Here is a 27,901-nt window from a genome sequence, read left to right as displayed (position 1 = left end):
GGGCGGGCGGGTCCCGCGGCGATCCCGGTTCGAGCCCCAGCCCGGCCCGGCCCCGCCGCGATGAACGAGGCGGTGTCGCGGCAAACGCGGGAGACCCTGGGGCAGGTGATCCGCAAGCCGCCGCTCACCGACGCGCTGCTGAGCAAGCCGCCCTTCCGCTACCTGCACGACCTGATCTGTGAGGTGGGTGTGTGGGGGTGAGGCAGCCCGGGCACCGCGGGCCTCCCCCGGCACTGTGGGGCGTGCCCGGAGCGGTGTGTAAATCTCGGCGTTTTGGGGTGAGTTTGGGGGGTTCGGGGTGGAAAGGTACCTGTAGCGGTAGGAAAAGGGGGTCACGCTGGCAGAGGCAGGGCTAGGTGGGGTTTTGGGAAGGAGGTGTTGCTGTCGGGGTGCGCGGGCTCTGGCACAGGGTGCCCGGAGAAGCTGTGGCTGCCCCTGGAAGTATCCCAGGCTGGACACTGGGGCTTGGAGCAGCCTGGGACAGTGAAACATCACAGAATCCCGGAATCACTGAGGCTGGAAAAGCCCCCGGCATCTCTGAGTCCAGCCTGTGCCCGATGCCCACCCTGGCTCCAGCACTGAGTGCCACGTCCGGGCCATCCCTGGGCACCTCCGGGGATGGGGACTGCACCCCAATGCCTGACCACCCTTTCCATGATGAACGCATTTCCTGCTGCCCCACAAGGTTTATTGAGCAGAGGCTTTAAATGTTATTGACTTACCCAGTTTCTTCTGTTTTTTTTAGGTGATCAGAGTGACAGGTTTTCTGAGAGGACTTTACACAGATTTCGAGTTGAAGTCAGATAATGTCAAGGTGGGCATGGGACTTCCTTATTTATTTAGCTTTCAGGATTTTTGCAACTTGCCACAAGATTCTTTTGGTCTTTTCTGTGTTCAGCACCAAGGAGCTGTTGTTATTTTTGTGAAGAAGTTATAAAAGTTCCTGCTGGTGGGTTATATTATACTTTCCATGAGGTGGACACCTATAGATTAGTGTGCAAATTTTTGGTTTTAAAGAGTCTTGTGGTCTCTCAAGAGAATCCATGGACCTAAACTTACTGCTCTATATATTTGTGTGTATGTACAAACACACACACATATATACATATATATATATATGGTATATAGATAAGCACATTAAATATCTGTGTTTAACGTCCCAGGACTCACCTGTCTAGGATATGCATTCCACAGTAGCTTTATTGCAGTATAAAACTGGCTGATTACTGAAAGAGAAGGTTAATACTATTACTGAAAACTCTTCTTAAGTCCAAGGGTGACTTTACTCTCTGTTTGCTGCTTTCCCCTGAGTTTTGGCTGAGCTGATGCCGAGTTCCCCAACTCCCAGCCTGATTTGGGAGCTTTAGTGCTGATGCCTGGCAAACAAAGCAGTTTTTGTGTGTTGCCGCTTAGGCAGCTGATCCCATGGTGTTTGTTTAACGTAGCAACTGAAGTGTGAGCTCTGACTTCTCATCCCTCCAGCCAGTTCTTGCACGTTTTAGTCACTGACTAATGCCTGTGTTTATTTCTGTGGCTGCTCCTACTGCTGTCAGGATAACTACAGTTATGTCATTTATAACTGACTTGTTGGTTTTTTTGATAGTGTCCTTTGTGATGCAAAAAGCAGATTTCCCAGCAGCTTTTGAGCAGGCCTTTGCTGCATCTACGTGCTGCTACCACTCTGAGAATTTCTTTCACAAATTTCTTTCACAGCCCATGAGTCCATGGGGTTTTCCAGAGCTCAGGCAGAGGAGATCAAAATCCTGGAGTGTGGGGGAAAATGTCTCAACCTTGAGTTCCTCTTCCCAAAACTGGTCAGGAGGAAGACTTGTCTGCTTCCTTACTGTGATCTGTCTTGGAGTTGTAGAGGATAAGGAGAATAATTTTTATCTGAGTAATCAATAGGAGAGAGCTGTAAGGAGGACTGAAATCATGAAGATTCCTTAATTGTGAGGACTTCTGAAATTTCACTTGGCTTAACTTTGTTTATTTGGTCTTTTATTTTTTACTTCTGATTTTATGTAATCACTGCAAGATTGAAGAGCAGTTGGAGCAGGTTGTTTGTGAAGTATAATTGTGAAACAAAAACAAACATGATAATAATTGTGGAGATAAAAGTTTCTCTTCATTGCTCTTTTACCAGGATAAGGAATCCAAAATCAGCTTCCTTCAGAAGGCCATCGATGCTGTTGTGATGGTGACAGGGGAGCCACTGTCAGTGAAACCAGCACGAGTTGTGGCTGGACACGAGCCTGAGAAAACCAATGAATTCCTTCAGGCAATTGGGAAGTGTTGCTTGAATAAGGTAGGACAGAATTACACAGATTTTATGCACAGGGGCAGGAGGAGAGGGAACGGCCCCAGGCTGGGCCAGGAGAGGCTCAGGTTGGACATCAGCAGGAATTTCTCCAAGGAAAAGGTGCTCAGGCCTTGGCAGGGGCTGCCCAGGGTGCTCAGAAGTCCCCATCCCAGGAAGTGTCCAAGGAACACTTGGATGTGGCACTGAGTGCCCTGGGCTGGGGACAAGGTGGGGACCAGGCACTGCTGGGACTCGATGGCCTTGGAGGTCTTGTCCAACCCAAATGATTCTGTGCCTTAATTACCCCCTGCTGTCATTAACTGCGCAGTAGAAACACTTTGTCAGTCCTTAGTAACAGCGGATGGAGAGTTCATGATCTTCAGCAAGAGTTTGAGCCAGCTTCTCACATTGCATTCTGCAATTGTCCCAAATGCATTCTGAATAGTAAGGATTTTATTATTCACTGTTGTTCACTCTGTTTGTTTTGTCAAATCATTTATTAGATTTGAAGCACAAAATGAAGCTCCAGAACCTTTAAAATTTTGGGATACAGATGCATTACAGTTGCTCACCTTTGGCTTTATCTCCTTTCAGTCAAATCTCTTAATTATGGAATGAAAGTAATTTTTCTACTGTGCTTTTTTTGATTATGGAAATACAATAATGGAGAAATTTGGTCTGTGGTTAAAAACTACTGCGGGGGCTGTTCTTACACAGCATTATTACATTCTTTCATGGAATTATTATGTTTTTTACACTGAATTGTTACATTCTTAAAATAATAATTACTACATTAATTATTTAATGAAACAATTTACTTATTTCAGTGATGTTTTTCTGTTCCTTGCAGTTGTCCAGTGATGCTGCTGTAAAAAGGGTCTTGGCTGGGGAAAAAGCTGATGCTAAAGGGAAACCTCCACCCTCTAAACCTCGACAAAAAGAAAGCAGAGAGGCCAAAGCAGAAGAACAAAAAAGCCATAAGGATAAAGAGGTAGCATTTGCATTTTTTTGAGGGGTACTGGGGTACCATGATTTATTTGTTTGGGGTATTTTTAGCATTTTTGTGTTTGTAGAGTCACTGTGTGATTGAGTTGCCATGCACTGGAATTAATTTTTAGTGTTTGCATTGTTTTTAGAGCAGGAGAGACACTGAAATTAAAGACAGAAGCCCCAGCAGAGACAGAAAACCCAAAGGAGATTTGAAAGAGAGCAGAGAAAGAGAAAAGGAGAGGGAAAACCAGAAGAATAATGAAGACAGGCACAAAGAACCTGAAAGGGACACCTCAAAGGAAGGAGAAAAACAAGAGAGGGAAGGAGGCAAAAGCAGAACAAACAAGCAAGGAAGAGAAACAGAAAAAAACAAAGGAAAAGGAGACCCAGAGCGAGGAGAGGATCTCAGGCATGATAAAGGACAGGAAAGAGAGAAAAGACATGAAGGAGGAAGAGAAAAGGACAGGCTGAAAGGAAGAGACAAGGATAAGGCCCGGGACAGAGAAGGAGAGAAAGACAGCGAGAGAAGAAGAGATCGGGACAGAGAAAAAGATGGGGAACATCTCAGGGAACATGGAAAGGAGAAAGCAGAGAAAAAGGTAATTGAAACGTTATTTTGGGGAAGAACTTTCCCTGTGCTGTGGTTGGGACTGTGTTTGTTCCAGTGCCCTTCAAGGTTTGTATTCCTGCTCATCCAGCAGGAAGGGACCTTTTTCCAAACCCCTGCCATGGGCAGGAACACCTTCCACTGTCCCGGGTTGCTCCAAGCCCCAGTGTCCAGCCTGGCCTTGGACACTGCCAGGGATCCAGGGGCAGCCACAGCTGCTCTGGGCACCCTGTGCCAGGGCCTGCCCACCCTCACAGGGCAGAATTCCTTCCCAGTATCCCATCTGTCCCTGCCCTCTGGCAGTGGGAAGCCATTCCCTGTGTCCTGTCACTCCAGGCCCTTATCCAAGTCCCTCTCCATCTTTCTTGTTGGCTCCCTTCAGGTGCTGGAGAGCCTTCTCAGAGTTGGGACTGAATGGTCTTTAAGGTCCCGTCCAACCCAAACCAGTTTAGGATTCCTGGGTATTCTAAGGATTATAGGGCCTAAACTGCCCTGAGAACCACCTTTTCATTGCCTTTCATTTTGGTACTCTTCTATTTCCTCTTCCTCTGAGTATTTTCTATTCTGCCTTTCTATCCTGTTGGTAGAAATTCAGGATTGATGGGCTCCAAAATGCTTGTTTTGACTCTAAACCAGTTCATTTCTTTCCAGCCCTCAGATTCTGAAGAATCCATGCATAGAAAACCACAGAGGCCAACAAAAGATAGCAAGTGCCAGCCAGACACTGAGGTTAGTAGTGGAGGAGGTAGGAATAACCAAAGTGTTGTATTTTGATTTGGGAATCTGCTCAAAAATGATGTAGGGTTGAAAGATGGGTAAATGGCAAGTTTTAGGGCTGGGAAATACATGAAATAGATGCTTCCCTGGGTTTTTTGGTTGTTTATTTATTAAAAATTTCTCTGAGCTTGGACCAAAAAAAAAACAAGTCTGCTCAATTTATTTTATTTTGCAGATTTTATTTCTGTGTATTCATATTTTGGACACTTCTTAGGATCACCGACTGGTTTGGGTTGGGAGGAGCCTTAGAGCTCATCTCTTCCAACCCCCTGTCAAGAGTTTTCCTGATTCTTCAGAATCTTTCTTGGAAAGCTGAGAGGGTTTTTGTATTTGTTTTTGAATTTTAGCAGAAGTTACTGTTTTAGAAAGAAAAGGAGTCCAGTGTTGTTTCAGGGTCCATGGTTTGCAGCTGGAAGAGCAGCTCAGTGCCTCTGCACAGGAGCTGCTGCTTGTGTCACCACTGTCACTCCATCTGCTGCTTCCTGATGACCTGAGGCAGTTTGGGGAATTATGGAGCCACGTGGCCAAATGTTTAAAGAGGGAGACTTCAGTAAATGAACCTAAAGCAGCACAGGCTGAGGAAACACCAGGCAGGATCCCAGCTCTAGCAAGAGTCTCTGGGCCCACTGTCATTATCATGTCTTCCCCATGAGATGACAAATTTATGGCTCTTCCTTGACTCCAGTCCAACCAAACTCTTTAAGTTATTGGCACTGAGAGGGAAAGCTTATAAAAGAGTTTTGTTTTTTTTAGCCTCCAGCAAATATTCATGGCCAAGTCAAACTTCCTGCAAATTGGGTCTCTAATGGAAATTCTGAGCCTCATCCCAAGCTCTCATCATGCTCTTGGGCACCACAATAATGCAGCAGGGCAGTAAAGTTTCATTTCCCCTCCTAAGTGCTTTTGGGAGGGATTCCAAGGCTTTGGGATTATTACCTGAAATCCAGATGACATTCCTGCCTCTGCCCGCTTGCGTAACAGCGGAGGCTGCTCATTTCTGAGATGATGAAAACACAAACTTGAGAGCAGAGCACGGCACATGTCATCGTTTTAAAGCTGGGGAAGGGAGAGATGACATGAAAACGTGCCCAGTGAATCTTGGGAGCTGAGATAGCTGCACAAAGTGATTTAGAGGAAATTCCAGCAGCAAATCATTGGAAATTGCATCTCATGGACTGGGGTTGATCTTCTGGTCCTTCCAGGAGTTTCCCAGCCTTTATTTCCAGGGATTTACCTCAATTTAGCCACTGTGGCTCCACCTGAATCACCTGGCAGGGAAACAAATGTAGTCAAAAGAAGGCAAACAACTTTCTGTGCACATGAAAGATTATGAATCTTATTTTGTGGTCTCTGCTGCTGAATTAATAAATCTTGAGCATCTCTTTTTAGCTTTTTATATGTATTTTTTTCTATAGATAGTTACAGAATATATCTGTTCACTTGTAATAGAAGTGAAGCAGTTTGAGGTAGTACCCAACAAGTCAGCCACTGTGTTTTCCTCCTCAGGATTAATGTATTTACCTTTTTAATGCATTTACTTTAGAGAACAGATCAATTTAAAAGTTTTTTTTTTAGTATTCTACATGTACAGCAAAGCTGTCCCTTAAAGTTTAGTCTCTGACTTTGCTTAATGAGATTTTCTCTATTTATGCAAATCTCAGTTTTTCTTGCTGCTAATTATTGACACCAGCTTCCAAATCTACTTAAGGCTGACTTTTTTTGGTAATTTAAATGTATTTTTCTGCTGCTAAAGAAACTTTGTGTTACCCAGTGTGCAGTAGTCATCACATGGGTATCCATAATTTTCTGGAGCTAGAAGAAAGCAGGGATAAGTAGGAATTAAGAGACATTTGGCTACCACATGGCAATCAGAAGCTGCCTCAAGGCTGGCTCTTGCATCCTGCAGTTTGGGATCAGGGTTGAGTCGTGTTCTGTTCACTCTCAGTCCATCTCAGGGAAAAATCAGATTTAAAATGGCCTTTTGGACCTTCTAAATAATGAAGATCATTATTGCTTAGGCTTGACAAGAGGTGGAGGAGGTCACAGAGCATCTGGTGCTGGAAGTGACCACAGAACAGGTAAATCATTTCCCCTTGAGGCCAAACACCTTGGAAAAGTCTCTTCCCATGGCAGCTGGAGCTCTTGGCTAAAGCTTTCTGTAATATCCTGTCATTTCTGGCCACTTGCAGAATGGGTTTGAATTTGCCCTGCAAACTCTATTGCTCTGGAAGTGGTCACTTAAAGCAGCCTCTAAGTCCTGCCTAATGAACTTCTGTTCCTCTTGGAACTTAGTTAGGTTATGTAATGAAACTGTGGAATTAAAAAAAGGACAGCAGAGAGAATCACTTCATGGAAATCTGCAGGACGTGGCTAAAACATTTCTGTTGTGGAGCTGGGAATGTCCCTCTCTCTTTGGTGTCATTACATCAGAAATACATCCTTTAAACTGCTTTGAAAACAGAGATTTTCCTCATCTCTGTGTTTGAGAAGTTTTAATTTGCAGGATCTAATACCAATACCAATCTAATACCAATTTGCAGGATCTTTCCTTTTCTGAGCTTTTAATTTGCAGGGTCTAATACCAATAGAATATCATCTTGCCAGACTTTAGGTGAGGAAAAGAGAATTGATTGATATTTTCCTAATAAATCTTATCAGCACAGCACTCAAACTGGCCTTAGCAAGTGGAGATCTTTCCTTGTATGTGGTTTTATTTATATAAAATTACACGTGCATGCTTTCTGTTGCAGAGAAGGAAAGATACCTCCTGGCACTGTGGATTTAATTAGAAGAAAAGTACTGTGGAGGGTTGATGGGATGAAATTGGCGTTCACAGACTTAATTCTTATTTATTAATAGAGAACCATCAGTAGAGCTGATGAATTAGAGGGGGGAATCACAGTGGCTTATTTTGTAATGAGCTCTGCAACACCAGCAAACATTTTCTTCTGTCTTGAAGTGAAATTTACCCTCTTTAAAGGTTAATAATGAGGACAAAGCAGCAGCCTGGATGGTTTGCAGAAGGCTCTGGATCCTCTCCACGTGGAAACATAATTACTCAGGACTGGGAAGCATGCATGCATCCATCAAGGATTCTGCTGTAATGTGTTTTTCCAGCATGGTGTGAGATGAAGTGCAAGATTTCCCTTTAATGGCTCCGGTGGCTGCTTTTCAAAGTCTTGAAGGGGAATAACCTCTTTTATCTCCCTTTGGAAAGCCCCTCAATCATAAATATTGTGGGCTTTCTGTTTTGGTGTGCTGCCATAGTGAGCAAATGTCAGCTTTCACCCTGCACCTGCTGCCAGGCTGCACATGTGGCTCCACAAAAATTCTGTTTGTAGCCACATAAATAAATGACCAAATCCCCTCTTGCAGCAGCCTCAGCACCTATTGGCAGCTCCCTTCCCACCTGTGCTAATAATGACCTCACCCAGAGAGCTGCTGGGGCTGTAGTGTGCCAGATGTGCTCCTGATGGGATAAGAGCTTTCTTTTCCCTCCTTCCATAGTGTTGGGCTCGTGGAGGTTATTATGGAGAATTAAAATTAAGATGAACCACTTCAAGATTGGAATTGTGTCTGGTTTTCCTTAGAACATGCCAGAATTTGTAAAGAGGAAAAACGCTTCCTTCTGGTGGAAAGTTTCCCGGCCCAGGGCAGGGGGTGGAAGGTGATGAGCTTTAAAGTCCCTTCTACTCAAACCATTCTTTGATGGCATAAAAATGGCAGAATTTGTGATTCTCAGGTTATCAATATGGACATTAGAGGTCTTTTCCAACCTTAATGATGATCAGCAAGTCTAACAAAAGTCTTGGATGAAAACTGAAAAAAAAAAAAAGCACGTAAGGAAAGAGATCCTGGGAGGTGCTAAACATATTTCAGGAGCTGGGATATTAGGCAGGATTTTTATCCAGGGAAGTTGCCATTTAAGTAATGGACTGGGCAAGCCTAGTAGCACAGTTTTTTAAATCCTTGCTTCTCTTTTGAAATGAAGTCTAGAAGATTTTGCAGCAGGTTGAAGAGGAGCTGTTTATCTGATGCAGCTGAAACACAGAGGTGATTGTAGGAATCTTCCTCCTTTTTATAACATTTGTATTCCACAAGGTGGGATACTCTTAGTTCCCATTTGGAAGTTGTTTTTCCATCAAATAAGTTCATGTGAAAAAAAATAGGTGGCATTTATCCAGGAAAAAATATCCACAGGCTGTGAGGGATATAAACTCAACGTAAACGCGTGGATCAACTCTTGGGTCAATATTTCCTCTGTATAATACTTAGAAAAGCAACACAAGGAAGTGAATTTTAGATATAATGATATAATATTTAGATCTACTGTTATATAAATTTCTGGTCTTTTATTGTTTTGTTTTGTTTTGTTTTCTTGCAGAACGAAACTCCTGCAAGGATATCAAAGCAGCCTTCAGCAAAAGCATCAAGGCATGCCTCCAAGCCTGGAGGAGAAGGTAACCACAGGGAGGATATTGTTATGTCTATCAGATATGCTGCAGGGTTATTGAACAGGAATAGCAGAAATGCTTAAATATCCATGTTTATTTTTGCCAGGGTTTGGTTTGTACTCCCAGCCTGCATTTGTGAATCCAAGAGGCAATTTTCCTGCCTGGATTTGGGATACAGGAAGTGAGATTCAGTTCAATTTGCTCTCTTTGCCTGTGCGCAGTTGCAGACAGAAATTCAGCCTGCTTTTGGTAATTTCTGTGTAATTAAGCTTTTGGACTTGTCTGCAACTATTTCTGACATGTAACATTTGTTAAATTTTTACAGCAGAGCAAAGTGAAGGTTGAAATGGTTTTAATTTGGTTTCACAGACAGTTGGTCCAGGCTTTCCAAATAAATTATTTATCTGTGGAGGTGCTTCCTTGCAATTATGATGTTACGCTTTGTGTTTATTTCATTGAGTTATTGTTAAATGGTTCATTCTGTTATCCCCCCACGTTTTCCCCAAGTTCTTTTTTCCCTAAGTTGTACCCTCCCTTAAAGCTGTGCCTCAAGCTATTCCCCTCCCTTCGTTCTAGTCCCTTCCCTGCTGTCAAGGTGATCCTGCCTGTCAAGGCGACTCTGCCCCTTTTTCCTGAATGTTCCTTGCCACTCACCCCGGGGCCAACCCCTGATTGAAGCACCCACTTGGAACTCCCCTAATCCACGACGCCCCACTGGCCCATGTGTCTTTTCCCTCTCCTCCCCCTATCCTGATTGGTCCCACAGTGTGGCTGTAATCCCCTTGCTCCACCCTTGAAATGCCCCTATTGGTTGTTTTCTGTACCCACCCCCTGTTTGTAGCTGTATTTAACCCCTTGCACGGGGGTGCTTGCTCGGCCTTACCTCCTTCACCTTCACAAAAAGCCAAAAATTTTGCTTGTGGAGCCTCAAGACAAAGCGTCTCCTTGTTCCTCCTTTGCCTGATCCCTGCCATGGCTGTAGCAGCATGTACTGCAGGGCTTGCAGCTCTTCAGGTTCAGCTGGGGGCAAACCCCAGTCCCCAGCTGCTCCCACTCCTGTTGGGGCTACTGGAGTGCACAGAGATAGTCCGGCTTCCAGCGGGCTTTGGCATTGTGTCACCAACTTCCGTAGTTCAGCCTTTGAATATTGTGTTTACGCACTGACTGGGAAGTGGTTTGTCTTCAGAATATCCCAAATATTGCACATCAGGAGGAAAAGAATCTTAGCTTAGCAATGCCGTCCTTTTGTGTAGGAAAAGAAGAGGAAGAGCCTGGAGAAACTCCTGGATAAGGAGTAAAAGTGGCTTGAACCCAAAGTTCAGACAGCAGTAGTGGAACTGCAATTTCTGTTTGTATTTTAGTGCCTTTCCTCCTCTTATTTCCGTGATTGGTCCTAATTTCTGTTCAGTGCTTTGTGCCCCTGGTGTTTTAATCCTAAAGAAGAAGAATAAAAGAATAAATCACTTTAATGTCTCTATTTAGAAGATTCAGTGACACCTGTGAATTGATGCCTGTTAATGCCTGTTAATGTTAAGGCAGTTCTGGTTAAAAATTGGTGCATGAAAATCTTCACGCACTTAATTTTCCAATCTCATTATCAATAATTCATATAAAGAGATCATATGTTGCTGGATGTCTTCCCAAGTTCCCACTTTTTTTTTTGATTTCTGTTTTAGGTTTCTATGTGTCTGAGGCAAAATACTGGAGTTACATCAGTCCTGCTTTCAGGATAATGAATAGCCTTGTTTGGGCACCTTAAATACGTTGGAAAATCCCCCCTGTATGTGTGTTAATTTAGGAGCCTCATTCAAGTTGGTGCTTGAAAATTGAAATTTTTATGTCACATCTCCTGTGCTGTGAAGTCTGAGTAATTTGGCAGCTGAAAAACCCCTGTCTGGATTCCATTAAAACTGCAGCCTTATTTTTACTATTTAGTGATTCTTAGCCGATCCTATAACTTCTTTTATTTCCCAAAGTTTTATATTTGTTTTATATGGCACTAAACTGTAAGGACCAGACACACCTTATTTAGGGATTGTCCCTTTAAAACCAGAATCCAGTTTTCCTGATAAGTTTAATAGAGAATGACTTCAGGGTGAGTATTTAAAAACAGTCCTCTCTCCCTGATGCAGCACTCAAATTGTAGTTTATCAGAGCCAGGAATATTTTGGGGCATTACCCCTCTTTCTTTTTTGACACAGTGGGCTTGTCACAGGTGAATAATCCAGAGTGTCAGAAAACTTCCTGATGCATGTTGCACAGTGGTGATGATGATCAGAGCTTTCTGTTTTATCTTATATTAATTGGAAATAAATCAATGTACAACAGGAGGAAATGTGTCTTCTCTCTGGGCAGATAAATTATAGAGGTTTATACTGAATATTTCAGCTTTCAGGAGTTCAGTCAGCACTCATTTAAAAAGTCTTTGTGCACCTTGAATGTGATTTATTGACACTGAAGAAGGTTTGTTAAACTAGGGCAGCCCTTAAAGAAGTCCTAGCAGGTATTTAGCATGGCTTTTTATTTTGAATTTTTATTGGTTCTTGGGTTTCATTTGACTATAAACTGGTTTGTTACAGGAGCTGTGGACATGAGGAGTGTGGCAGATGGGATTTCAGAGGATGATGTTGCTGAGCTGCAGGAGAAAAATGAACCAGGCCTTGCAGAAAAACAGAAAGGTAGGGAAAGTTCAAGTGTGGCTGCCATGGAAAGCCCCGCTGGAGTGTTTGGGTCAAATCCATGCTGCTAAATGATGTAAGGAGGGTGATTTGCACTTAATCCAAGTGCTGCTGTCTGCTTTAATCACATCTCATTCATACTCTGCCTTGAAAAATGTCCATCCCCTGATAAAGCAATTACTTTTTATTTTCCTTTTTCCTATTCTTCTGTTTTCCAAGAGGCAAATGACTGCACCTGAATCCCTTGGTGACTGTTCTCTGTAAGAAGGGAACCTTTGCATGTTGCCTTTTTGTGCAACTATTTGGAAGTCTCAGTGTTTGCATTTTATAGGATTCCAGAGGAAAATTCCATCCCTGCATTCTTTCTTACTCCTTTATTTCCCCCCCCAAGCTGGATATAGCTCCCAAGACATGGATGTGTGTGCAGCTACAACACACATGGAGCCATGGCAACAAAGTGCAGGAGGAGGAGCTGAAATTGCAGCAAAAAGCTGCATTTTTGTTCTCTCCAGCTGCAGATGCTTGGGCTGGTTGGGAGGATGGATCCCATGGATGTGGGAGGTGTTCCCAGCCCACCTTTGGCCTCCAGGGCCTCATGGCTGTGGCAGCCTATTGAAATATGGATGGATGGCCAAGACATTTGTGTGACCTTCCCCAGCTGGGAGAACTTCCACGCGAATTTCCTTTCATCTCTTGGAGCTGTCTTGTCCTTTGGAATGCATCTGGGGTGGAAAATAAATTTATGGTGTAATTGAGATGGATGTAAGATGAGTACCCCCAGGTTCATTATGGATTTGGATTGGATCCCCTGGTGGTTTAAGAACCAAATATTCAGGATCAGAAGAATAATGAAAGTTGGAAAAGATCTCCAAAATCATCAAGTCCAACCTTTACCATTGAGCTCAACCTTTATTTTATTGACTGATCTTGTTTTTCAGCTTTATTCACCAAGGCATTGTAAACCCCTCATTTTTTAGGTTCAGGACCTTTAAGATCCAAATCCAAGCCACTCCATGAGGATTATAAAACATTGTTTATTAGGTGAAGTAAACTGATTTTCCTGGATCTTTTAGAGCATTATTTCTGTCTGTTTCAGTTATATTTTGTTGCAGAGCAACAAGACTCTGTATCCCAATTTTCCTGGCCCTGGGAGTAGTTCTCAGGTTCTGGATGTAATTCCTGTTGTGTGCTTCATGCCTAACTTTATCAGATTGCAGAATAAATAGAACTTTTCTAAAAAATCAGTCTGTTTGTTATTTACAGATTAATTTGCCAGAGACTCAGTAACATTCCAGTGACAAAAGAGCAGCATAGTTGAAAACTTTTAACATAAAAAAGTGTTTTTTAATAAATCAAGCTCTTCTCTAATGCTTTTTGCCCTTTTTGTGATGTATTATAGAGTTTTTAAACATAATTGGCTGAGTTTAGATGCTTTCAGTAGACTTTACTCGAGGAGTAGCCACCACCTCAACCAAGAATCCCAGTAGGGGAAGATAAGAGGTTAAGGGAGACAAAAGCATTGAGTGAGATGATGTCATTTTCACAGGGGGGGAATTTCACAATATTAAGAAACTTATAAAAATGAAGAAATTTAAGTGGTTTTTTTAGTGCAATGCTAAGATTCCAAATACTGTCATAAAAACCTGAGGTTTTCCTAGCCCAGCTAAGCCCCAGTTTTATGGTGTTTTGTTTAATAGAAAGAGAAGTGGAGAGTGCAGCTCCTGACAAGCCTGAAAATGGGGAAGCACCTCCTGATGTCCCACCTCGACCTGCCCAAAGGTGTGTTTCCATCCTTTCTTCACTTCTCAATCCATAAACTGCTCCATGGAGTAAAATTTTTGAGTAAAATTTTAGTAAAATTTTTGAGGAGTACATTGCATTTCCTCTGTGCGTTCCATAAGGATGGTGTTACGGATGAGGTGAAGCTGCTTTTTAATTTGAATGTTTGGATTTTTTTTTTTTTGGCTCAGCAAAGGCTTGTGTTGCTGTGTTACTGTATTTGTAGGCACCCCCGTGGCAGGGAGGAATGATGAGTCTGACTCCATGTTCTCAGAAGGCTAATTTATTATTTTATGATACTATATTATATTAAAGAATACTAAACTATACTATGCTAAAGAATACAGAAAGGATACTTACAGAAGGCTAAAAGATAACAATGAAAACTCCTGACTCTTCTCCAGAGTCCTGACACAGCCTGGCCCTGATTGGGCAAAGAGTCAAACAACTCACAGCAGAATCCAATGAAACAATCACCCGTGGGTGAACAATCTCCAAACACATTCCACATGAGCACAACACAGGAGAAGCAAATGAGATAAGAATTGTTTTCTTTTTTCTCTGAGGCTACTCAGCTTCCCAGAAGAAAAATCCTGGGTGAAGGGATTTTTTCAGAGGATGTGAATGCCACACTGTGTCCCTTGTGAATGTGATTTTTCCCCATTCCCGCTGTTCTTGCAGACGGATTCCCCGTCCCGGCAGCGCGAGGCTGGCACCTCCGCGAGTGAAACATCAGGAGAGCACTGAGCTCTTAATCCCAGAAAGGTGAGGGATGAGGGAGATGCAGAGGGGGTGTTCCTTGGAGCACACCCTTCCCAGCTCCTCTGGCATCGCCAGTTTGGGATGTCACCTCATGGTGGAGTTCCCATCCCTGGAGTGTCCAAGGAAGGCCTGGACGTGGCACTCAGTGCTCTGGGTGGGGATTGCTCACAGGCTGGACTTGAAGAGCTTTTCCAGCCTCATTGATTCTGGGATTCTGTGATCTTTTGATGGCTTTTAGCTGAGTTTAGTTTATTCTGGCTAGATCTCAGCATTTCCATTCATTCCCCTGTTCCCTGTGTCCGTGACAGGAGCGGCAGCTCTAAAACAGCCCCGACCGTGCTCAGGGAGCAGCAGGTGTCTGATGAGGAGGACGAGCAGTTCGTGGTGGAGACAGCAGCGCCCCTGCCAGAGATGCCAAAGGTCTGTTCCTGTTGCAGCTGACTGAACCTTTTTCCATATTTTGTTTGAAGTGTCCAGCCTGGAGAGGAGAAGGCTCCAGGGAGAGCTCAGAGCCCCTTCCAGGGCCTACAGGGGCTCCAGGAGAGCTGGAGAGAGACTGGGGACAAGGAGTGGAGGGACAGGACACAGGGAATTGCTTCCACTGCCAGAGGGCAGGGTCAGATGGCATATTGGAAGGAATTACCGGCTCGGAGGGTGGAGAGGGGCTGGACTGGAATTCCCAGAGCAGCTGTGGCTCCCCCTGGATCCCTGGCAGTGTCCAAGGCCAGGTTGGATGGGGCTTGGAGGAAGCTGGGATAGTGGAAGGTGTCCCTCCCCTGGCAGGGGTGGAATGGGATGAGCTTTAAGGTCCCTTCCCACCCAAACCATTCCATGATTCCCTGACTTGTTAAAACATCCTCCAGCTGAATATTTTTGAATAGTTCCATATTACAGCAATGCCAACTTTTTGCAACTAACACTCTCTTCCTGCACGTGTAGGAGCCAGAAGTGGAGCTGGTTGAGGATCAAAAGCATGGTACGTTTGCTTTTATGTATATTTGTACAGCTCTAGAATCAACCCCTGGGTTTAAACCAAATGCTGAACACTTAAAGTGCTGAACAGAGCACTAAGATCCCTCCTGAGGGAAGGAGTTTGCAACGTTTGCAGGAAAACCAACTTACTTACCCAGGCTTGTTTTCCTGTGCAGCTGGATTTACAACTGTGTTAAGGACACATTTTCTATGCTTCCTCAATGTCAGCAGGATTTAAAATTCTGCATAAAGCTCATAAATTAACGTTTCTTCAAGTGTCAGGTACAGCTTGTCAGCTCCGAGATACGAGGTTGGATTGAAAGACAAGTTCTAGAAAAGCTTGGGAGAAAAAAGGTCAGATAACAAATACCTTGTGTACCAGTGTTTAAAATACAAAATAAAATGCTGCTCTAAAAATTGTCTGCATTAATAAAACAAAACAGTTGGGTTTTATTTTATTGTCTGAATGCTTAAAACTGTTTAGTGTCCATCGATGCTTAGAAAAATTGTGGTTTTTCAACAGGTGGGCTGGTGAAAAGAATCCTAGAAACAAAGAAGGATTATGAGGCATCACAGAAACCATCACAGACCACAGACAGGGTGAGGTGGCAATGGCCTTCAAAGAACTGGGAGATGAGATGTTGCAATTGTGACCTTTTTCTTTGCTTTAAGTGTGATTTATTCCATCTGTGATCAAGCTTTTCTCTGTCATGTCTTGTCTTGCTTATGTGATTTTTTCCACAGTTGAGAAGGGGAACGTAGGTTTTGTTTTTGCTGAGTTTTGTAGGGTTTTTTTGTTGTTTTGATCACTTAGAAAGTGTGTGTGAAGGATCTAGCAGTGACAAACCAGAAGCAAAAGCCTGAGCCCCCCATATTTGAGTGTCTTCCTGTTGCAACAAGAGAGCTCTGGCTTTGTGTGCCTTGCAGAGCTCCTGGTAGGAGAGGCAGCAAAGGCAGAACACTGAGATGGACTCTTCTGATCCCATGGAAAGTTTCTAAATCCATTTTGATGTGCTGGGGAGAGGCACTGAAGCACTGCAGTGATAAGAGTCTCGTAAAATTAGACGAGTACATGGTGTTTTTGGGAGGTGAATGCATTCCATGAGCTCTTACATCTTCCAATCATATTTATTTTAATCTAATTCAGTACTGTAGGGTTTTCCTGCATGTATGCTTTCCAGGAATGGTCTGTAGTGTTTGAGACCAGCTGTTCACAGAGCTCTGTGAAATTAGTGGTGACTCCTGAAGACTGTTGAAGCAGACTCCTGTCTGCTTATTCTGGCTTTCCTCTCTTTTCCAGCACGTTGAGAAAGTTGGGATGGCAGATCTGACTCTTGGGGGAGTATCCTCCTTTCTGGAGTTTGGGATTGGCTGAGATACAGGCCTGGAAGAAAATTCCTTTCATGTATTACAAGGGCTGTGGTTGATGAGCCCAGGTAGGGTTAGGTGGGATATTGGGAATTAGGAATTGTTCCCTGTGAAGGTGGGCAGGCCCTGGCCCAGGGTATCCAGAGCAGCTGTGGCTGCCCTTGGATCCCTGGAAGTGTCCAAGGCCAGGCTGGACACTGGAGCTTGGAGCACCTTGGGATAGTGGGATATGTTCCTGCTATGGCAGGGAGTTGGAATGGAATGGACTTTAAGGGCCCTTCCAGCCCAAATTCCTCTGGGATAATTCTAGAGCTGAAGAAATGGAATCCTTCTAAAAAGAGGAAAACACCTTTAGATTGCTGCCCACAGTCTGTTAGGAGTGGTTTTAGTTTTACCCAACTTGCTGAATTGCATCCATTTGTTAGAAATGTGCTCTTGTGTCTTTGGCCTCTGAAACACCTCTGGCTGCTTGGCATGAGATTATCCAATGGGGAGATTTGCCTGCTTGGTGAAATTCTGCCTTTAGAGAACTGTTTGGAGACAAAGAAGGGTTCCAGGTTGATTCTGGAGTTTCTGCAGCAGCTTCAAAGCTCATTCCTGAGCAGGCACTAGAGCCCAAGCCATGCAGCTGTCCCTGTTCCTGGGTTTATAACTAGATGGTGCTGTTGGATCATCAGTTCCCAGCTCAGTTTGGGAACAGCATTAGGAATTCATTAGTCTCTCAGCACTCCCTCACTGTGGGCTGCCCTCTTTGGTGGTGTGTCCTGTCCAGCACTGGCCACACAACAGGATAATGGGGGAGGATTTACAGAATCACATGGATTTCAAGCTCAGGAAGCTTCCTCTGGTGTCTGCGCTGTATTTTCTGGTTGGGTTTTTTCCCTGATTGAAAGTAACAAACTAAAACACTCCCTTTTTAACCCCTTAAATATTTCTAAATGGCCAATTATGACCCTCTACAATCACCATTGAGTCCCATTGCTGGTTTTCAGCCCCTGAAACATTCATTCAGCACTTGTTTGGCTTTTGTTGCACTTTTGAAACCCTGATCTGAGTTAGCAGTGCTGAGAATAGAGAACTAATTCTGGAAAAAAACCTGCTGACTTCCTAGTCCATCACGTGGAAACCTGCCCAAGCTCCTGGAATACCATGGGATGGCCTGGCCAAGCAGCTGCTTGCTGCTTCAGGAGGTTCCTCTGCTGCTCCTGCTCTTCAGATTATGGTGTGGAAGGGGTTGGGATCCAGAGAGGGGTGTGGCTCTCCTGAAATTGTGATCCACAGAGAAGTGTGGTTTTCCTGAAATTGTGATCCAGACAGGATTCTAGTTCTGAAATTGTATCCAGAGGGAAGTGTGGTTTTCCTAAAATTGTGATCCAGAGAGGAGTCTAGCTCTGAAATCGTGATCTAGAGAGGAGTGTGGTTCTCCTGAAATTGTGATCCACAGATAAGTGTGGTTTTCCTGAAATTGTGATCCAGAGAGAAGTGTAGTTTTCCTGACAGCAGAGTTGAATGGAAAAGATGATTAAAAATGCTTGGAGTGTGTGACAGACACTTGACAGTTCAGAAAACAAGAGCTAGAGATGCAGTTGAATCCTGGGAAATAATTCTAGAGAATAGAGTTGTTGTGACAGTAAAAGTTAAAAAAACCCCCAAATTTCCAACGTGGCCTTGCCTCTGAGAATGCCTCTCTGTCTATTTAATTTGTTTTCCATCAAACTCTCCAGAAGTATCCTCTGCATCAGGATGCAACTATATTCCAAACTGTTGTGCATCACAGAGTAAAATTAAGGGTACTGCTATATTTTTGGAGTAAGGTATCCAAAAATCCAGGGAATACTTGAAAGAAAACTTGCTTTGGGAAATTCCATCTTTCCTCTGTCTGTCACTAGAATGTTAATTTTCCCTCATTTTATTAAACTATTCAATACATCCAAAAGAAATGAAGTATTTTCCCACTTCTATTCATTAGTCTTCAAAGCCTTGATCTTCTGCCAGTTGGGAAAATGAAGAGGGAAAAAAAATAGCAGGCTGAGTGCTGTAACTTTTGGTTAATACATTATTAACTCCAGTATTCAGCAAAAAAATGATCAATGGATCCACCTGATTTATTGGGGATTAATCAACCAGAAATGAGGTGAAGTTGGTGGATTAATGCTTAATCCAAATGTAACGCTGGTGCCCTCTCAGGGATGTTTCACACCTTCCAGCTGCTGATGCCTGGGGAACATTTATTTATGTTAAAAACATTCCTCCAAAACCCTTTCTGTGCTGTGTTTCCCAAACATGCATTTGCTTTTTAAGGAGTTTTAATAAAGGAGAACAGGGGAGAAGGAAAGAAAACTGGGACTTTCATCATCTAGTTTTGCATGTGCAGAAACTTAAAATAATATACACAATTTTGAGGTCAAACAAAGGGGTCATTCTGAAAATACACAAGATTTTTGCTGCCTTGATTAGCTGTGTTCAGCCTAACAAATTCCTAAAAAAACTTCCTAAATGTATTTGTTTAGAGTCTAAGCCTCTAATGTCAACCAGAGAAAGAAACAGATGTTCCATTTTGTATTCCACTTCATTTATTTGATGTGTGGAAAAACGTAGGCAGGTTATTAAATAGCTGAAGCAAGTGGGATAACAGAATTCCCATCTTTGCAGTACCAAAAGGGTTTCAGAAAAGCAGCAGCTTGGAGGCTTCTGGGAGGAACAAGTGGTGTTGAATAGCTCAGCACCTGGGCAATATTAACTTGAATTACCAGTGTGGTACATTATGCACTTCAGAGCTTAGGACAGATGTAATCAGTGCTGATTCTGTTTGTTTGAAGAGCTGCAGGTCACTGATTTTTACATTAATCCATCAGCTGCACATCTGGGTGTGCCCTCCAGTCCGTGCAATGAATGTGCTGTGTTCAGCAGCTGCAGTCAGAAACGCCAGCAGTTTGGTGTTGGGGGGAGGCTCATCATTCCCACCACAGCATCCTGCCAGCTTGGTGTGTCCTCAGGAATGCCGACAGGGGAATGGAGGAGGAGTTACCCATGGAAGGGTTTTCATATCTCTGTTGATGGTGATGTGATGCTAGTTCAGTGGGAAATCTCTGGTGCAAGCACACAGTTCCTCCAAAACAGGGTTTTTAACCCAGCAGCTGAGCAGCACAGGAGCTCAGGTGGAGGAATGTGTGCTCCAGGGTCCTTACACTGCTCCCAGCTCTAGGGAGCAAAAATGTGCCCCCCAAGCAGTCATGCTGCAAGCTGTGAACACAGGAACAGGGCTCTGGCCACTCTGGGGATAATTCTGGTGTCAGGGCTCCTTTGTGCCCCAAACCATGGAATTCCTGTCCTGGGTGCACTATAAATCCAAGTGAGACAGCAGATGGATCTGTGGACACAAAGGATGTGTAGAAGTAGTGAGGCAGCTGTGGTTGCCCCTGGGAGAGGTGCAGTGTGTAAAGGACACAGCACAGGGCCTGTCACGTCTTCCAAGGTGCTGGGGCACAGCCTGGGGGGAGGGAAATTGTTTAGTACAAGGAGCAGGTTTATTCCAAGTCCTTTTTCCAAAGAGCACCAGGAAAAGGTGCTCTTTGAGCAGGAAGAGGTTCTGGACAGGAAGCGTGAGGAGAAAGGGAAGGCTGGGCAGAACTGGCACCAGTGTGGCATCGTGGGTGAACGAATGTGCTCTGCTGTCACTAATTTCAGCTGGAATCATCTCCTGGCTTGTCTCCTCTGGCTCAGGATTCACAGGGCTGGAGCCCCTCTGCTCTGGAGCCAGGCTGGCAGAGCTGGGGGTTCTCACCTGGAGAGGAGAAGGCTCCAAGGCAGAGCTCAGAGCTCCTTCCAGGACCTGAAGGGGCACCAGGAGAGCTGGAGAAGGACTGGGGACAAGGGATGGAGGGACAGGACACAGGGAATGTCTTCCCACTTCCAGAGGGCAGGGTTAGATGGGGTTTGGGAATTAGGAATTGTTCCCTGTGAGGGTGGGCAGGCCCTGGCACAGGGTGCTCACAGCAGCTGTGGCTGCCCCTGGATCCCTGGCAGTGCCCAAGGCCAGGTTGGACATTGGGGCTTGGAGCACCCTGGCATAGTGGGAGGTGTCCCTGCCCATGGCAGGGGGTTGGAATGGGATGGGCTTTGAGGTCCCTTCCAAGTCAGACCATTCCATGGTCCTATAATTTTGCTTTGTGTGCTGAATACTGCCCCAAATACAGGAGATTTTGGGAACTGATTTCTCCCCAGGAAAGCAAGGTGGGTGTGTGGGCTGGAGTGGGTGTTCATGGACAGGTGAAAAGTCCTGCTCTTTTTGGAAGGATCGAGTATGAACTTCAGTTAATGTGGAAAACCACCACCCTCCAATAAAAAAAAGAGATTGAAAAAGCTCTCTTGAAAGAGCCATTCTTTTATTTTTGTGGAACCTTCCAGCTCAGGAGCAGGTCAGACTGACTCTGGGAAGTGCAGTGATAAAGAACATTGTGTCTCCAGCTCCTTGGCCTGTGCCTGAACCTCATACCTGGCATCAGCAGAAAAAGCATCCTGTTCATGTGAAATGCTTTAACATTTACTGTTTCCCCTCTGCTTCTGTGAAAGAGTTTCTTATGGGGATCCCTCGTGGATAGTAACAATCTGCTTAAAACACAGACTCTGTAAAAACCAGGAAAAGAAAACACCCTTTATGATCAAAAATATATATTTTATACAATAAAAAAGCACCCCACCTTGTTGGTTTTGTGCTGGATATATCCCAGTTACTTGTACAAAATGAAGTTTCTGCCCTGTCCTGTAGAAAGAGGTGGGGGGAAATGGTGGAGCTCAATAAAATGTGATTACCTGGGTCTGTTTTCCTAGTGGGACATAATAATAGGGGCTATAGTTAAAAGGGGCTGTAGAAACTATTGAAATGCTTGATGGATGCTTGTACTAATTTGATTGATATTTAAAAGCCTGTTAATTAAAAAAGAGAAACAAAGAGGAAGGTGTATAAAAGTAAGTAAATGCTGTTTCTTGAAATTCTGATGGCTTCTGGAGCCTTGTTGATAATTTCCACCTTCTTGATTAAAAAAGAAAATTCCTGCTTTCAGATTTCTCAGGTGGCTGCACCCGAGTCCAGGTTGTGTTCTGCTCACATGGAGGTAATGGGAAAAGCAGCCTTTTTTCCAGGAATCCAAAGCAAACATTTATCTTGGTGCCTCATGAAAAACATGAAGGAAAGGAAACGTGTTGGGCCTACAGAAGTGATCCAGCCTTTTCCACGGGGATAATTTATTGATTCTGGGGCTGTTGGGAAAGGGGAGTTGCTTGAGGTGTAGGGTCTGATGAAAAAGCCTGGAACAATTCGGATTCTGGCATTTTCCTCCCAACTGAAAATCTCCCGTTAGGCGTTTGTGCAGAGTGAGCAAAGGTGGCACTCGGGGCTCGTACCGCCCACGTCGCCGGCTGGGGGAAGCCATCTGCCATCATTCCAGAGATTTTAACCCATAGCTGCAACTGTGGAGCTGGGAACAGGCTCTCATGGATTTCTCTTCCCTTAATTATTTACAATCAGTGTGAGCTGGCAAAGCTTGGGAGTGTCACAGCGATAATTCGGAGCCTTGAGCTGCAGGACGTGGAATCGTGGCTGTCCCGTCCCTGGCTGTCCCAGGCCAGCTTGGATGGGCTTTGAGGTTCCTTCCCACCCAAATCACTCTGGGATTCTGGGATCATTAGCACAGGTATTAATGAGACAAAGAAAGGGTGGTGATTTTCACGGGTTGAGCTGCTGTGCCTTGTGGTTGGGAAACCTTTCTTGGGAGGAAATTGTTCTTGGATTTTTCTTGAAACTTGGGAGTTCTTACACCAGTTCAGTATCATATGTGTTTCAAAGACACTAATTTTAAATTTTTTTGATTTTTAAACAAGCCTATTGATGAACCTGTATGAATAGTATTTACTAGATTTTTGTTTCAAATAGTATTTAATAGATTTTTTTAGCGGTGTTATGTTTCAGTTCTTGCAGTGCCAGTTGGCTTTGATGATCCTAAAGGTCTTCTCCAACCATGACAATCCATGACTGACTTTGGATATTTTCTCCTTTTAATCTCACTTTTTGAAGTATTCCACTGCACAAAGAACATGCTGGAGTTACAGGGACACTATAATTAATTTTCAGTATTTACTAATACACTTTAAGGAACTGATTAATGAAAAATACTCCAAATTTTTTTTTGTTTCACTTGAGCTTTTCTAGCAGCTGTGTATTTTAGCCTGGAATATTTCAAATTGTGAGTTGGACCTGTGTTTACAGACCTGTGTAGATCTCTATGTAGATATATTCTGTATCTAAAGTATCCAATTCTGGCTTGCTTCTTTACTGAATTGTGGGATTTTAATTTCTATTTCATTTTTTATTTTGATCCTATACTTCCCTGTGGAGGGAAGTATAGGCTGTTTGGTCTGTCTTGGTATCAGAGAAGTCATGCCAGTATTACAAGGATGAGAAATAGAATCACAGAATCATTTGGGTTGGAAAAGATCTCCAAGATCTTTGAATCCAACCTGTGCCTAATGCCCACCTTGTCACCAGCCCAGGGCACTCAGTGCCACATCCAAGTGTTCCTTGGACACCTCCTGGGGCTGTCCTGGGCTGTGTCACACCAGGGCTGGCACAGCCCGGGGGCCATCGGCCTGGTGCTCAGCCCTGTCACCAACACTGCCAGGGCCTTTTCCCGCTTCCCAGCTGCTCCTCCCTGAGCCTGCAGTGTCCACGGGGCTGGACCTGGCCCTTGGCCTTGCTGACCCATGGACCCCTCTGCAGAGCCTTCCTGCCCTGCAGCAGATCCACATCCCACCAACTCTGTCTGCATCTTCCATTCTCTCATCCAGATCCTTGATAGAGATAAAAATACTAAACAGAGCTGGGTCCAGTACCGAGCCCTGGGGAACCCCACTGGTGACCAGTCTCAGCTGGACATGTCCCCATTCCCCACCTCTCTCTGGGCCAGGCCATCAGCCAGTTTTTATCCCTTAAAGAGTGCACTTAGCCAAACCATGGACTGCCAGCTTTTCCAGCAGAATGCCTTGGGAAACATTCCAGAACTTGGCCTTTGGAAAATAGAAATGAAGCAGGTTTTCACACACCAACCCTCAGATAATGGACTGGCTGAGTCTTCTCCCTTCTGAGAGAGCTGGATGTGAAATAAATTCCTTATTTTTTGGCTGAGCCTTCGGATAATGGATGGCGGGGAGGAGAGTGGTGAGGGTTTGGAGCACTTAGCAGAGGAAAAACAAGGGAATGGGAGATCTTCCTGGGAAGCTGTTGGACCTGATACAACTCTGCTGATGGACTGGAGGTGCTTGTCTGCATAGTTCACTTGCCAGCCCCATGTGGAAAATGCAGTGCTGTGGATGGAGCACAGAGCAGGAAAAGGAGTACAAAAAGAGTCAGGATAGAGAGAGAAGCTCTTGAAACGCTGTGAGATCGCAGCTCTTCTATCCTAAAGGACAGCAAAGGCATGGATGGCTCCAGAAAACCCTGAATCATGTGGCTGGTGTGGTGTAATGAACACCTGCTGCTGTGAAGAAGGCACGGCCTGAACAGGGGGGAACTTGGGGCTGTGTTGTTTTTAACAGCTCAGCCAGCTCTCCTGAGGTGACTTGGGCAGCAAAGGGCTCAGCTTCAGCAGCATTTTTCACCTCAGCCCAGCTCCTGATGGAACCAGGCAAAGAGCAACCCCCAGTAGAGTCAGAAATGCAGCATTCCCTGCATCACGTGTGTGGCAGAGCGCGGGCAGCAGCCCCAGCGAGGCTCAGCCTTCGCACCTTGGGCAGAGCGTTTTCCTCACACACCTCTCTCTGTGTCCCCAGCCTCCAGCCAGCCCAGGGCTGCTGAAGTGTGCTTGGCAGGACGCCCTGCAGCCTCCAAAGCCAGCTGAGCAAACAGCCCCAGCTTGCACAGGAGGCCAGGCACTTGGGAGGAGGGCAGGAGGGGACAGGGGACGGGTTCCCTGTCCCACTCTGTGTTTAGCAGTACTTGTGCTTAGGAATCAGCTCACCCTCTGGTTGGGGTGGCAGGTAAAGGCCTTTCTAGTTTTTTGGCATATAATAAACGAACAGAATTACTTTAAATAAACTCTACTTCAAGCTCTCTGTGTCTGGGTTTGGGAATTCGACCTGCAGGAGTGTTTGAAAAGAAAAAACGAGGAAAGAAAAACGAGGTTGTTTTTTCTTCATGGGGGAGAAAATCCCAGCGGGCTTTGCCTTAATGGCTTTGCTGGAATAAGATTATTCCAGTGTATTAGCAGCGTGGCATCACTCTGCTCTTTTTACAGCATCCTTTTGCTCCTGCTGGCTTTGCCATTGGAGCAAACTCTGAATTTGACTTGCAGTGAGCTGAGAGGCCTCAGGAGCTGCACCACAGAGACTGCTGGCTCCACATGAGGGAAGGAGCACAAGCCCAAATTCCTTTGGTGTAGTGGAGTTTATGGAGGCCACACCTGCAGCCTGTATGGTTTTACAGCCGTGACCAGGAGTGCAAGGAGGGAGTAACCATGGCTGTTCCAGCACTGAAGTGCTGTTGTTAGGAGCAGCATTAGGAGCTGGAGGTCCAGATACAGACAGTGGAGGGAGAGAAGCATCTTGAAGGGGCTGATGCAGAGAACTCAGAGGAGGCTGTGCCCTGCAGCTGCCACACAGCAGCAGAACTTGATGCTGCTTTCAAAGCTTGTCCAGAAAGGTGTGGCTGTCCCATCCCTGAAAGTGTTCTAGGCCAGGCTGGACAGGGCTTGGAGCAACCTGGGATAATCCAAGGTGTCCCTGTCCATGGCAGGGGATGGGATGGGATGGGATGAGCTCTGCTCTAAGATCTCTCCCAACACAAACCATTCTGTGATTCCATGATTCTTCTCTTCCATTTCAAACTGTCATGAACACTTCTCCAGCTCCTTCCCTGTTTGCAGTCTCCAAACATCCTTCATTCAGCTTACAGCAACAGTTTTCCCTAATTCTGATGCTTCCCCTGTTTGTCCCTCCTGTTAGGAGAAGCCAGTTGTCTCAGAAGCATCCAGGAAGAGGGAGAGAGACCTGGTAGCCAAAGAAATCGAGAAGTTCCAGGGCTCCATTCAGACTGTGTGCCAGCATGTCTTCAGGCTGGGCAGGATGGTGGATTACATCCAGGAGGACATGGATGCCATGAGGAACGAGCTGCTGATGTGGCGCCAGGAGAACAGGGAGCACGCGGAGGCTCTGCGGAGGGAGCAGAGGTGCGTGTGGCCAGGGGCAGCTGGGCTTGTCTCTGGGGACAGATTTTAGGGGCCCTTAAAACTTATAAACAATGTAAGTATTTGACCCAGAGCATGGCAGTTTTTCTGGTGTGAAGGACAGTTGGTGAAACAGCTTCTTTGGCCTTGTCTTACACCAGAACACGATGAATCCATCGGAACACCCTGGGATAGTGGAAGGTGTCCCTGCCCATGGCAGGGACTGGGACTGGGTGGGCTTTAAGGTCCCTTCCAACCCAAATTCTGTGATTCCATGGAATACCTTGCAGCCTTTCAGGTATTGAAATGTATTTTCTTCGAGGATTAAATAACCTGAAGCAGCTTGAAAGTTTCCAACAACATCATGTTCCCTGTGTCTCTTCCAGCATCACAGACAGCACGCTGGAACCACTGAAGGCTGAGCTGGCTGAACTGGAGCAGCTGATGAAAGACCAGCAAGACAAGATCTGTGCTGCAAAAGCAAATAATTTAAGGAATGACGAAAAAATCCAGAGGATGATTCTTAGCATAAGCGTGTCTTCAAGAAGGTGAAGAAGAGGGAAAAGAAATTAAAGAGCCTTAGGACTCACTGACTGACATTGCTACCAAAAAACCAAAACCCAAATAGCAGATACGCCTTGTTCAGATATAGAATGTTTAGGGACCAAAACCCTGAAAATGTTATGAAAAACTCTTGTTATTGCATTGATTTTTAGATGTTGATATTATGCAGGATAAAATGATACTCACTTGAATGCTAAAGTTGCAGAGCTATTAAAAGAACTTTATTTGTTTAACTGTGAGCTGCTGTTTCTCACTTCCAGAGCCCCCTTTGCCTCCCTGGCCACATCTCCTTTCCCTGCCTTATCTCCCCTGAAATTCCCTCTGAACACACTGTCCTGGTAAGTGGGTATTAAAGAATTCTTTTCCCCCCTTAAATGTTCCAAACTCCTGCAGGTCAGAAGGTTCCTGAATCCTGTTCAGACCTATCAGGAATCTGATTAGGACCAAGTGAAAATGCAATTCAAGCATCACCACGTAAGGGAGCTGAAGTGTTTTATCTGCACAGGTGTTAATTCCATTTTTATTGCATATGTTCATTTGGAAAGGATTAATTTAAGTACCTGTTTCCTCCCCAATGCACGTCCTTGTAGCTTTTTCTACAGGAATAATTCCACTGATTTTTCTTTAGTGAACTGCAGATGTCTGGAGCATTTTCCTAATGACCCCTGGAGTGTTCTGCCTATGAGAGTCCAGCGTCAGTGATTCCTAAATCTGCAAAGAGTATTAGTGCAGACACAACTGTGTGACTCTGTGCTGGGTGCAGAGGCTTTAGTCCCCTGCAAGGCTGTTGCCAAGGTTTTTATGATGTTGTTTGGGCCGTGGATGAAGTGTTAGTGGCCTTGTTTTTCCTTCTTTGATTGGTGTATCTATGTTTTTTTGGGTTGTTTGGTTTTTTTTTTTTCCTTCGTGGTTTCTTTAACTGGTGTCTGGACCTAAAAATCCACCAAATGATCATCATTATAATGTGAGTTTTAGGGTGTTAAATACAGACATTTGGAAGGGTGGGAGGCTTTGCTCTGTGGGGTTTTGGAGGGGGTGGAGAAGCACTTGGGGGCTTGGGAAGGAAGAGGAGAAATTTTTTGATCTCTTGTAACAACTGCCTGCGACACTGAGCTCTTTGTGTTTGCATGGCTCTTTTCCAATACCTCAGCTGCATCCTGGGTCTCAGCACATGAAGGAAAAGGGGTTCAGGATGTCCAGCAACACCCCCAGAACTGCTGGTGAAAGCCTGTGTGGTCACTTCTCCCTTCAAACTCGGATGGTACAGTACGGGGTTTGCTGGGATTGCTCAGACTCTTGTCCCACGAGCTTCCCACTGCTCTAAGCCACCCCTAAAGGGTATTTGTCACCTGTCCCCCAGCCTGTGTCACCCCATGGTCCCCTCCTACGGCTTCTGCATCCATAAAATCCAGCGTGGTGCTGCTGGAGCCTGGGAT

The 27,901-nt window shown here is 44.8% G+C and overlaps 1 protein-coding gene across 2 annotated transcripts; it reads left to right on the top strand.

The window, feature by feature from the left end:
- On the top strand, positions 1 to 26,701 carry TRAF3IP1 (TRAF3 interacting protein 1). Of its 2 annotated transcripts, none has more exons than XM_041465780.1 (15): positions 1 to 183; positions 746 to 814; positions 2,144 to 2,305; positions 3,150 to 3,290; positions 3,436 to 3,888; positions 4,548 to 4,625; positions 9,058 to 9,133; positions 11,707 to 11,805; positions 13,503 to 13,584; positions 14,266 to 14,349; positions 14,655 to 14,766; positions 15,286 to 15,322; positions 15,842 to 15,918; positions 25,681 to 25,904; positions 26,288 to 26,701. In XM_041465780.1, the coding sequence occupies exons 1-15, from the start codon at positions 61 to 63 to the stop codon at positions 26,451 to 26,453; spliced, it is 1,983 nt and encodes a 660-aa protein (XP_041321714.1). In that variant the 5' UTR covers positions 1 to 60; the 3' UTR covers positions 26,454 to 26,701. The 2 variants fall into 2 exon arrangements, with proteins under 2 accessions (XP_041321714.1, XP_041321715.1); XM_041465781.1 differs by lacking the exon at positions 26,288 to 26,701 and adding an exon at positions 26,063 to 26,128.
- Positions 26,702 to 27,901: the final 1,200 nt, after the last annotated feature.

This window comes from Pyrgilauda ruficollis, unplaced genomic scaffold, assembly GCF_017590135.1.
Source record: "Pyrgilauda ruficollis isolate IOZ18807 unplaced genomic scaffold, ASM1759013v1 scaffold191, whole genome shotgun sequence".
Lineage (NCBI taxonomy): Eukaryota > Metazoa > Chordata > Aves > Passeriformes > Passeridae > Pyrgilauda > Pyrgilauda ruficollis.
Note: the sequence above shows the minus strand (reverse complement) of the source record. Positions and strands in the feature narration are given on the sequence as shown.

Excerpts from the sequence above, each read along its gene's own strand:
- TRAF3IP1 (XM_041465780.1), top strand. The coding sequence starts at position 61 with ATGAACGAGGCGGTGTCGCGGCAAACGCGGGAGACCCTGGGGCAGGTG. Across the intron at positions 4,626-9,057 it reads AGTGCCAGCCAGACACTGAG|AACGAAACTCCTGCAAGGAT; the intron begins GTTAGTAGTGGA and ends GTTTTCTTGCAG. Across the intron at positions 11,806-13,502 it reads CCTTGCAGAAAAACAGAAAG|AAAGAGAAGTGGAGAGTGCA; the intron begins GTAGGGAAAGTT and ends TTTGTTTAATAG.